Genomic DNA, 11,444 nt, shown 5'->3' on the forward strand with positions numbered 1-11,444 from the left:
TATTATCACAAGCAGTTTTGCACAAAAAACCGCGATGTTCATTAAGAAAGCCTCCCAAGTTTCATTTTCAATGGTCTTTCATCAACAACGTGTCTTTACTGAGCATGAAAAATGGATTGTGTGTTGCTTATAGTAAGTAGTACAGTACAGTACTTTCCAACAACAAATGTATTTTTATGGGTTAGAGCAGGGTTGCTCAAAGATCCAGGAAAGCGCCAAAGCTCCAGAGTCTCAGCGTCTCATTTTACTTGCACGGCGTCCGGGCGTCTCTCAGCGACCTGTCGTACGGCATCGAGGCGAAGAAAGAATTGCGCAGCTGACAGTTGATAAAGAAGACAATGATCAGCACCAGCACAAACAACAGGAGGCACATGGCCACGTAGGTCAAGAGGTCGGCCTTGTGGAGCTCCCCGTCTCGGAAGCCCCCGCCGTCCCCGCGGCCGGCGACCGGTCTCAGCAGGGTGGCCGCGCTGGCCAAGGTGACGGAGGTGGCGCCGCCGCTCGGAGAAGACCGGGCCATGTGCAGCAGGTCCAGGTGCCGGGTGCTGCTGGAGTTGAGGGGGACCCGTCTCGTCATGGCCTACGTCGGATCACCGACCAGGGTGGGCGCCCTGGAGGGGGTCAGTGCCAACAACACACACATAGCGCTTTTTACAAATGATGCTTAGTTATGGATCAGGCGGGGAGAAATATAAACGGTATGCAAAAATAAATTAAAATACAGCAAATTTCAATGTTGGGTGGTTAGTGTGCCGCCCTTACAGTAAGAGGTCTGGGTTCAAATCCAGTTTGGTCCACCTAAGTGGACTTTTAATGTTGTGTAGTGCATCTTTGAAAGTAGCTAAGTGCTGAGTATGTCAAGGTCAATGTTAAAGTGCAAAATGTACGCTCCTGGGTCATGTTTTTCTTTTCTTATTCAATAGATTTGGTTGTTAGTGGTACTATTTACATAGCCATTTCCTACCCATTGAATAACATTGCACGAGAAGCAACAACAGTAGTCTGGAGGAAGACTTACCTGGGAGCGCACCGCCAAATATGTCACAGGTGATAACGGGGTCCGCATTCCAGTCGTTGGCTTCCCTGTTCTGTGGCCAACGAGCCCAGCTGAAGACTTCTTGTGCAGATCTTCAATTGGGCATGGACACCCGTGAGAGTGGATGGAAATTACGCACCAAAGAATCGGACCTGTGTCAAGAGATGCACAGAAGTGAAGAGATATCGACGGCGTCTCGTCAACCATCTCACCTCATGCCGACACCGTCTAGTCTGGGTGTCTCCGGCAGAATGGCCAATGCGATCGACGCTGCGGCGAGACTCCGGAGAGGGCGGGCGAGGAGCCACCAGACCAATGGAGCGGAGCACAAATCCGTGGACCCGCTGTCCCCGTCCTCCCCCTTTTCTGCATGTCTGTGTCACCAGGGGCGAGGGAGAGAGAGAGAGAGCAAGATGAGCACGAGAGGGAGGGATGGATGGATGGAGGGGGTGTGGCTGGATTCAGAGGCTGGCCGGGGGGAAGCGTGTCACCTGACAGGGATGCGCCACGGAAAAGTCAGCGAGTACAAATAAATCTCAGCCGCTCCATTTCGCTTTGGAAGGTAATAAGATCCTGTTGAGTCAGAGATGTGGTCCCGTGGGTGCGTGATGGCAAAGTGAGGAATGTCTTACACTGCAGTGATGAGTGACATCACATACAGGTGGCAATTTTGGTAGCATGCAGTGATCATCAAGACCCTATTACGTGCTTAATTACATTTTTTTTAAGAGAGAGAGACTTTGTGACAATGAAAAGTGATCATTCAGAAAATGCCACTGTCAACATGCATCCATTTCTAAGAACACAAAAAATAACAGTTTGTATGTTCATCAAGTATGTATTCTATCCTGTATGTAATCAAGCTTCCTTTTCTTTACTTTGAGAGCGCTCTCTCTTGTCATTGGAAAAAGATCTGAAATGATGTTCTGTCAAATTGCTTACATCAAGTCTCCATTACGGCTCCGGCTGAAAAGGGAGCTTGTAAGGCGCCTCCTGCAAGTGCAATCAGTGGATTGGAGCTGTCTATTTCAGCACAACCCACAGCATTTATTTGACAATCACACCCATACACAATTGATTTGACAATGACAGCAAGTTTTCATTTGCACACATAGTAAGAGTACGTAGTATTAAAAGGACAGGAGTATTGCGGGTGGATGTTTCCCACGTTTTCTATTTGTTCTTATTAAAATCTGGAACAGCTACTGTGACCGATAAGGAACTTTTTCTCTACGTGCAAACGCTTCTTTTATCGTCTCCCGGATGGAGTTTGGATCAGATCGACAATGAACGATGGAGTCGTTGTGCGGCAAGCGATGCTTTGCTGACAGAGAAAGGCGATAATACCACAAATGTTCCCACTCCATCGCCAGGAGGATTTAATTAGAGTGCCTGAAGTATGAAAGCAGGTCTCCCCTCTTTTCTTGTCCAGTTTTACGCTCTCATCCGGCCTTCTTCATTTGCTCTGGTCAGTTCAGGCGAATCTTTGCCCCGAGACGCTGACCCCCGACGGCGTCCCGTCAGCGCCGGGCGGCGGGGGCGGGGGCGGGGACGGCGTTCTTGCCAAATTTGTCGGCCAGCTGCTGAACGAGCAGAGACAACTCCCCGGCGGCCTCTGACTTCTCTTCCAGCAGCTCGTAGCGAAGGCTGGAAATGTCTTGCTTGATTTCCTTCAGCTCGCCTGCCAATCCCACAGGGAAACAAAGCGTCGGAACGGGCACGTAAAACAAGTCAAAGAGAGCGAGGAGGCCGCTCCGCGGGGGAGCTTTTTGATTGGCCGCTCTCCTATGTGCGTCATGTCTAATTGCTGCGTAAAATAAATCGACTGTTTTCCAGTCGTGCTGCAAAAACTGCAAAGAATTCAATTGTAATGGCCGCTTTTAGGAAAAACTCTTATGCTAGAACAATGTATTGATGGCTGTGGTACAAAGTTAAGTGCGCTGGATTTGGGTTGGAGGGTGGGCAAAAGCCCAGAAAAGTGGTCTTTTACCTTCGTTGACTTCGTCGTTCTCTCGGTCCACTTGAGCCTTGAGGACGTAACGCTTGATGAGTCGCTTCATGATTTTCTGCAGAGAAAGAAGGAGGAAGCTTGAGTCTACCAGAAGCTGATTGGACTTGTAATGCAGCCCTAAATAAAGACGGCGAATATGGACGGCCTGACCACTTAATATTTCATGCTCTCCAACTGCCCTGGCCGTAGTCCCGCGTCCTGTTCTTCTTCTTCTTCTTCTTGTAAGACCTCTCAGGATGACAAATGAGCACTTTCCCTCTGGCGTGCTCATTTGCAGCATCGTGTTCACCTCAGCGAGCTCACAAGGGTCATTTCATCCTCATTATCAGCCGCTCTCTCTCTCTTTTTTTTCTCTCGCTCTCACTCACCACATCTCGTTTGCACGCCACTCCCATGGCCACCTTTCACCTCTTCCAATGCTTCATTTCCAATCCTCCCAATTTCTCCAGTTAATAATTGGTGACATTTGTATTACTCATTAATATTATTACTCCTAAGCAAGGGTTGATTGCGCCCATCCCTCTGACACTCACCTCATATCTGGTTAGAGGTTTTCTGGAATTTCCAGATAAATTCTGAAACTCCTCCCCCGGGGGCCCGTCGGACTTGAAGCGTTCGTCCTGCCACGAAAAAAAAGTCAATGTTAAGATTGAAAGAATCAAACTATGAGACGGGAGTAGTTACCTTAGCCCGAGAGTCGAGCATGCCCAGCTCGGATTCGTTGCGTCGCGGTCGTCCTCTCTCGTCGCAGATTCCCATGAGGCCGGACTTGACCCGCAGGATCAGGTAGTAGAAGGACTTGGGGCTGGGAACCAGGTTGTAGGGGGCGGGCAGAGTGCGCCCCTCGTCAAAGTAGGACAGCCACAGCTTGGCCCGGGCAAACTTCCATTCCACGTCCGCGTCCTCCTGCGTAAGCACGTGTCAGCGGGTCAGGCCACAAGAGCGAGCGCTCGACACAAAAGTGGGCGTGGCGGAGTACTTGAAATGGACCTCAATTTCCTGGTAGGAGCTGTTAATCATGGCAATGAGCATGTTGAGAAGAACCACCACCATGGTGACGTTGTAGACCCCGTAGAGCACGTAGCCGATATTCTCGATGAACTTGTGGTCGTACTTGAGCACCACGGAGATGACTTCCGACAGGCCGAAGATGGACCAGAAAAGGGTCTTGAAACTCTCCTCCACTCTGACAAACAGAAACGCCAAAACCGTCCACGTAGGGTTATTGTTGACAAGGCAGTGTTTTTTTCACTATAGAGTTTATCATCTCATTGAATTTTTTGAATGGAATTTTTCTAACTGCTGTGAAGCTCTGCTGCATGCCTGCTGCCAAAACAAACAAAAAAACATGGGGTCGATTCTTTCAAAACTGTCAGCCAAAAGTATTTTGTTATCAAACTACTGGAGTTGAGCATTCCCGGTGGGCCTAACTAACCTTTTCTAAAAGGACACACAGACGAGTCTGACGCTAAGTGCAAATGACTTGGGCTAAAATCAATAAAGGAATGAATTTCTTTCACAAAATGGTAACATTTACGTTCTCTGCATGTTTTGGTGAACGGGAGCTGGACTAAGGGTGGTCTGGTCAATGGGTTAGTTCACTGAGGGACATTTTCAGTGGAACAGCTTTTGTAGTTGGCTCCATGGCGCTTTATTATCATCATTCCTAGATAGCCACGTCATCTGTTCCACCTGGCTTCTGTTTACTAAATAAATATGGCACCATAAGCCATGGATAACATTCGGGTCAAGCTAGGAGCAGCGACCAGACGAGACTGGGCGGCCGGCTAAGAGAAAAAGCCAGACTGAACCCTGCTGGTTTCATCCGCAACGTGTCAAAATGAATGATGGGAGCACTTTCAGTTTGAAGCTCCGCTAGATTGTATCACAATCCAAACAACAACAACAACAACCCCCAAAAACACGAGCGCTTTAACTCACGTGGTGAAAGCCGGATTGTACTTGGCTCCCAGGTAATAAGAATACAGATTGAACATGCCAATCATGAAGGCCACAAACACCATGATGAAGATGACCATGAACTTGAAGATGTCTTTGACCGTGCGGCCCAGCGAGATCTGCAGGGGGCCGAAGCTCTCGTTGGCCGGCAGAACGTAGGCGATGCGCGAGAAGCTCAGCACCACCGCGATGGAGTACAGGCCTTCCGAAATAATCTGGGGGTCGGAGGGGCGCCATTTGTTCCTGGCTGCCAGGAGAAAGCAAAAATATAGAAATAAACAATGGGGACAGACCAAAAGCATTCATTTTTTGCACGGAAAAAAAGATACTAATGCACAAGGGGCCCTGGCAATAAATAATGGTGTGACAGAGTCAAGCCACGAGATGGCAGAAGACCGACGGTAGGTTCTCACAGAGAAGATTTGGGAAGTGTCGTCATAAGGCTTGTTTATTGTAAGAAATGACCCAATCCTTAAATCGCACGGTTGTCATTTTAAAGGTGGAATTCTCTCTTTTTTTTGCAATCCATTCTAGGAGTAGTTGGCGACGTCGGCAGTCCATCGACTGCTATGTAAATGAGATTCCCGCGCGGGTAATTTGTTCTCGAGAGCAAACAACCCCCATGTACGTTTTGCAGCAATATCTACATTGTCGCCGACGCGGTCGTTTCCTCGATGCTTATCTGGTGTATCTGCGTTAGTAGCTGCGGCACGTGCGTGCGTACCTGAGGGGGAAATGATCGCTGGCGCGCTGGCACCTAAATCACTTGAACAACCTGACACAGGAGGAGGCGAGACTCTTGCGGATTTCTGCTGTCGCCCATGGCACACTATAGCCTTTGAGTGTTTAGCTTTTTGTCATATAGCCAAGATTAATGTTGCCTTGTTCGCGCTTTGCCGATTGAAAACCAGTATTTCAAACCCAGGCCCCACTAGTGTTAATATATTTTCTCGCATATAAGCCGGACCATTAAAATAGCCTTAAAACCATTGAATTTGACAATTTCTGGCATATAAGCTGCCCCCAGATTCAATATTTTTACATACATATTCATGGTTTTAAACGGAGGGACTCACCGAAGGTAAAGTAGGCAATCTCGTCCGGCAGCGAGGCATTGCTGAGGTCCTCGTCGGGCACGTGCATGTCCACGTAGCGCTGGGCTCGGGACGCCTTGAGGAAGGCCATGAAGCGGGCCGTGAAGGACGCCACGAAGATGGACAGCATGCCAAAGTCCAGAAGGTTCCACAAGTGCATGATGTACTCTCGTGGTCCATCGCTCCAGATCTCCTTGCACTCGGACCAAATCATCCCTGTGTGTGACAAAATGGACATTTAAATGGGTTGAAAAACCAAAATACCCTAAAAACCAGTCTGCACTGTAAGGCCAAAAACGTTTTTTTTTTTTTCTGCCAGTCAGGCACTTTTCATTCACAGTGGAGGAAATGCGAGTCCACCGAGGCGAGCCAGGCCTTCTACTCCGTATCAAATTGGGAGGAAGGCTGGCTGGCTTATCGTGGCGCCGCAGAACATCTTTAATACACGTCCAATTAGAGCAGGAAAAGCCCCAGCGCTTTCTTGGGCTCGCATGGTCGCAGATAGACCGGGGAAAGACATTCAAGTCTAATTGAAAATGCTAATTTTTGATTTTTTTTTGATGACTTCTCCCTTTGCTAAATGCGTGTGGATTGCTTGGCGTGCATATATCTGTCGATCGTTTATTTGATGTTTTACAACAACCTGGATTGTCTTGACGCTGTGATGGATGCTCCAGTTAAAAACAATAAGATCTTTTTTGGAGATGTGGAGGTAAATGCGCTAGGGGTGGGGCTCTTGACACTAGTTGGGGTGGTCTCAAATTGTCAGCCACGGACTAAAAGCACCATGACGCAACTCACCCAACACCCACTTCATGATCAGCATCTCCGTCCAGGAAAATTGAGTGGTCTTGAGTCGAAAGACCTGTCGCGGGTGGTCCGTGACCGTCTCGTTGGGCAGGTTCTTCACCCCCTCGAAGCGGTCCGAGGCGTTGAGCACCAGGAGGCCCAGGAAGATGCTGAAGGAGACGGCGTGAGCCACAAATTTCATGAAGGGGCTCCTTAGGATCTGACCCAGCTGGAAGAAGAAATTCATGATTTCACCATTTGAAAAATAACAATAATACGATGTGCGACTGTACGGGAAAACAGACGATTTGCATTTCTGGAGACAGAAAAAAGCTGGCGGCCAATTCAAGTTTGCGGCACAACACAGCGACCAACTTAATGACTTTTCCGACCCGCTGTGTGGAAAATGAGCTTCCCGCGGGAGACCTTCCACCGCCGCTGGCCGCACATAAGGCCACGCCGCGGTTCCTGACAAAAGCCGTGGTGGCGGCTCCTTCATATCGGGACTCTGTGGGATCGGATACGACGACAGCCCGAAGGAGGTTCTCACCTTGCTGCACGGCGCGATCCAGTAGGCCAGGGCCAAGAACGGTAGACCCACGGTGACCCCCAGCACGCTCCAGCATTTGACCCCGACCGATTGCTGGCGGAGACCGGGCAGGTTCTCGTACCAAATGGTCAGCAGTTGCTGTTGGCAGTTGGGATGGGCTACAAACTGAGAAAAAGAGTAAGAGAAAGTTGGGGGATGTCAGGAGGTTTGTCGGCCATAAATTAAGCAGTGCTAATCAGTATTCAAAGTCCAATGCTTAGCGATATGGGCGTTGCAGTCATCAAATGAATGCGACTCTCCAAGGAATTTGCGCTTCTTTATCCAATAGTCTGCTTCATCTGTTCTTATTTGGATTTGCCCAAACACAAAGACACAGCTGACTAACACGGACTGTTAATTTCTCGCCGTGGACCCTGGACAATTCCCCTCCCTGGAAACAAACAGGCGCGCGCAGCGCCTGGTTTCCATGACGATCACCCGGCATATCGGGTGTCCCTTCTTTCCACACTAAGGAGGAGAAACAGAGGCCAAAATTCAAGCAGAGACCGGGACGGCTTTACCTTTTTCACTTCATACTTGATGGCCAGTTTGACCCGGCTGAGGCAGGGTCGGTTGTAGGGGCTGGGCGGGCAAAGGTCCACGTCGCCGTTCACGATGGCCTCCACTTCCTCCGTGTCGCGACAAAGGTCCAACACCCCCACCACAAAGTCTTTGCACTGCATGGACAGCTTTCGATATTCGTTCTGAAAAGCCAGGAAGATGCCAAATGAGGGCCAGGTGAGCCCAACAGTCAAAGTAGTAGCGATTCCCCCCAGCATCAATGTTTCTAGGCCTGGTTAAATTGGGACAGCTTGAAAGACGCCTGACATTATAAAAAGCAAAAGGAGAAGATGGAAACCCATCATACCGTTTGCCAGGGGGGGAGGAGTATGCGGTTTTTATGTCGGGTAGCAGCTAAAAAATGAATGCAGATAAATGAACAAGTGAGCCCAGTCTGTCTGTTCTGTTGAACAAATCCAATCAATATTAGCAGAATAGGAACCATTTAAAGAAATCCCAGAGCTAGCCAGCCAGCGTCGCTTACCTTGAACTCCGTCTCGATGTTGGCCAGGCGGGCCAGTTCGTTGCTGAGCTCCAGGGCGGTCAGCACCGGATCCGGGCTGCTGAGCGACAGGTAAGCGGCGCTGGCCAGGCCCTTGTAGGCGTTCATGCGGGAGCGCGAATGGCTGAAGGCGTCTTTCTTCTGCTCCTCGCCGCAACGCCGGCACTTGCAGAAGTAGTCGTGGGGGCGTTCGATGCGAGCCCCCCTGCTCAGGAGAATGTGGACGATCTCGTACTCTTGGCAGTGAGCCGCCAGGATCACGGGCGTCACGTCGTGAGAAAAGCGCGTGCCGTCCTCGTCGTAGGCGTAGAAGTCGTCGTCGTCGTCGCCATTGCCGCCATTGCAACCCTTCTGTTCGGGGGCGCCGCCACTTGAGGCCCGGCGCGGACCCCCCCGGAAGGCGGGGTGGCCCAAGATGGCTTCCACGATGCGAACGTAACCCTTGGAAATGGCCAGCAGTAGACCGTCTCCGATCCGGGCCAAGCCGTCCTTCCTGAGGAGCAGCTCGGTGACCTCCAGGTGCTCGTTCCCCACCGCCAGCTGCAGGGCGTTCTGGCCCATGTAGTCCACGCAGTTAAAGTTGAGCGTCTGGGAATCCTCCAGCATTTTGCGCACCACCGGAATGTTGCCGTACTCCGCCGCGTCCAGGAAGCGTTCCTCTTCGGCGGTGAGGGCCGAGCCGCGCTCGTTGAACATGTAGGCCGGGCCCCGCACCGCCTGGCGCCGGCCCTTCTCCCTCAGCGTGGTGTGGCGCCGCTGCATGGCCTCGGCCCTGCGCAAATGAGACGGCCGGCCGCTTAAAGCTTTGCCAATTGAATTGAATGCTTTTTTTGTTGTCGTTATACAAGTAGAAGGAGATTTAAAGCTTTTGCCACAAAGTACACAAACAACAACAACAACAAACAGATCAAGTTAAGCTTCATTGGGCTCAGACTACTAAACCACACAAATGCTAGATCAAAGCCACCGTTCCGTGTATTTTCACATTTCTCAATAAATGATTTTCATTTTCAGTCTGGCTTTAAATTTCACACACACAAAAATGACCGCTGGTACGGACAAAGAGCTCAAACATTATTATTTTTTCCTCGTGTGGGGGCATTTTGGGAGATTTTTTTTCTCTAAGTCTACAATGTCTGCTTTGTCTTGCTACTGCAAGCAAGAAATTTCCCAAACATGGGATGCAATACAGTTCTAATCTGATCTAATGTAATATAAAGGTAAGGCGAGCTTTGTTGGGATGGCTCATTTTGGCGGATCAAAGCCGCGATTGGCACTAACGAGAAACAGATTCAGGACCTGTTTCTTGTCCCTCTGGAGCTTCTCTCCAGCTCTTGGCAGGCCGCAGTCGATCGAAGACCTAAACCTGGGTTCTCCTTCCATCCAGCAACAGTAGAAGGCATTTCATCTCAAATATGCTTTATGCCACTCATCGTTTTGACACACCACCGCAAACACAAAAGTGAGGGCTTTTGGTTTGTGGGTGCTAGCCCTGGGAAACATTGGCCCGGGGAGTTATCACAATTGAAGCGCCGTTTTTGTTCTTGCAGCAGCAGCAAATGACTTTCTCAATAGCGTTATCTTCATCGCAGATGGTCAAAAGACGAGCGCAGGCGAGAGGCGGGGAGCGCTCGCAATAAATCCCAGGTTGCTATTGATAAAGCAACACGCCTATTGTAAATCTGGAGTCTTTAATTAACTGGACGGCCATGTTTTGAGGGGCTGAGGGAACAACACATCCGAGAACCTGAACAGCATGTATGGCCCATGTGTAAAACCATCTACTTTGTGACCCAGGTGGTCCTGTACCTGCGTTGTTAGGATCTAAATGTGTATGTACACATGCTGAATAATGGGTTAGTATAAATATTTTGATTTTGTTTGTTGTACCCAAGTACAGGGTCAAATGGAGCAAAGGATTACTCATTACTAATCCGATGATGATTAATGGATATCATTTTTTATGGAGAGTATGGGATTATAATAGTTATTTTTTGTTGTTTTGCTTGAAATAAGTGCAGGTTCCCAAGTTGAGGCAGCCTTTCATAACGAGGTGATTGAATTTATTGAGAATAAATAGTAAAGATGAAGCAGAAACTCACGATTGCCGGGAGTCGCAGTGGAAGTCTCTGTTCATGTATTCATTGGCGTGGTGGTTCTGATATTCCGAGATTCTCTGTCCGTGGTGCTGATCGTCGTTGTCGTCCTCGCCGTCTTTGCTGCAGCCACCGCCACCGCCACCACCGCGATCGCCCGGGCGCCTCGGAGACTGCTGGCGGAACTTGGACGGCACCGGGACTGGGACTGGCGAGCCAAGACGCTCCGGCCAAGCCGCGCACGGGGACTCCGTGTCCTCTAGCAGCGGGGAGGCCGAGGACGACACATCCAGGGGCCGCCCTCTGGAGAAAGCAGAAGGCGAGCCGCAGCCGAGCCTTTTGCCGATCTCCGCGTCGTCAGACATGGACAGAGTTGTGGGATGACACCACGTCGCCTTCACCGTCGCCGTCCTCCTTCTCAAGTTGTTTCGGCGCGACGGACATGGCACCCTCCCCTCGCTAAAGTTTCCTCCCGACAAGTTTGCTCCTGGCTGCAAGAGTGCTGCTACAGTAACGCGCTCTCCGGTAACGCGCAGTCAGTCCGGCCGGCCGTTTCCCTCCGCGTCAGTGCGCACGCGCACGCGCGCGAGCAGCCCTCCCTTCGCCCTTTCTTCAAAATGGAAGACGCGCATCAAAAGTCGCATCTGTTGGGGAGGAGGCCAGAGGTCAAAGACATATTGTTTGAGGACTGGGATGGCGGAGAAAAGATAAACTGTAAGAATGAAAGGACTGGTGAAGGAAGACATTTTAACGAGAGCCACAAACAAAACAAAACACACTGACTGGATGGGAATGAATGAAAAAAGC

General features: G+C 50.1%; 2 protein-coding genes across 2 annotated transcripts; both read right to left on the reverse strand.

Annotated features, from left to right (window-relative positions):
• Window positions 1-73: 73 nt before the first annotated feature.
• Window positions 74-1,093, reverse strand: smim32 (small integral membrane protein 32). The gene is made up of 2 exons (XM_077733136.1): window positions 1,019-1,093; window positions 74-611 (listed from the first exon to the last, which is right to left on the reverse strand). Exon 2 carries the CDS (start codon window positions 575-577, stop codon window positions 245-247), a length of 333 nt encoding a protein of 110 aa, XP_077589262.1. The 5' UTR covers window positions 578-611; window positions 1,019-1,093; the 3' UTR covers window positions 74-244.
• Window positions 1,094-2,073: 980 nt separating this feature from the next.
• Window positions 2,074-11,183, reverse strand: trpc7b (transient receptor potential cation channel, subfamily C, member 7b). The gene is made up of 12 exons (XM_077733526.1): window positions 10,644-11,183; window positions 8,524-9,313; window positions 8,000-8,182; window positions 7,440-7,604; window positions 6,902-7,118; window positions 6,083-6,316; window positions 4,989-5,253; window positions 4,038-4,233; window positions 3,732-3,953; window positions 3,581-3,667; window positions 3,027-3,102; window positions 2,074-2,717 (listed from the first exon to the last, which is right to left on the reverse strand). The coding sequence occupies exons 1-12, from the start codon at window positions 11,000-11,002 to the stop codon at window positions 2,557-2,559; spliced, it is 2,955 nt and encodes a 984-aa protein (XP_077589652.1). The 5' UTR covers window positions 11,003-11,183; the 3' UTR covers window positions 2,074-2,556.
• Window positions 11,184-11,444: the final 261 nt, after the last annotated feature.

This window comes from Stigmatopora nigra, chromosome 14 (genome assembly GCF_051989575.1).
Source record: "Stigmatopora nigra isolate UIUO_SnigA chromosome 14, RoL_Snig_1.1, whole genome shotgun sequence".
NCBI lineage: Eukaryota > Metazoa > Chordata > Actinopteri > Syngnathiformes > Syngnathidae > Stigmatopora > Stigmatopora nigra.

What these genes read in the sequence shown, in the direction of transcription:
- smim32 (XM_077733136.1), bottom strand. Translation starts at nt 577, where the DNA reads ATGACGAGACGGGTCCCCCTCAACTCCAGCAGCACCCGGCACCTGGAC.
- trpc7b (XM_077733526.1), bottom strand. Translation starts at nt 11,002, where the DNA reads ATGTCTGACGACGCGGAGATCGGCAAAAGGCTCGGCTGCGGCTCGCCT. An exon ending in GATCATGAAGTGGGTGTTGG is followed by an intron (nt 6,317 to 6,901) that starts GTGAGTTGCGTC and finishes TGTCACACACAG; the next exon opens with GGATGATTTGGTCCGAGTGC. An exon ending in TGCTCGACTCTCGGGCTAAG is followed by an intron (nt 3,668 to 3,731) that starts GTAACTACTCCC and finishes TTTTCGTGGCAG; the next exon opens with GACGAACGCTTCAAGTCCGA.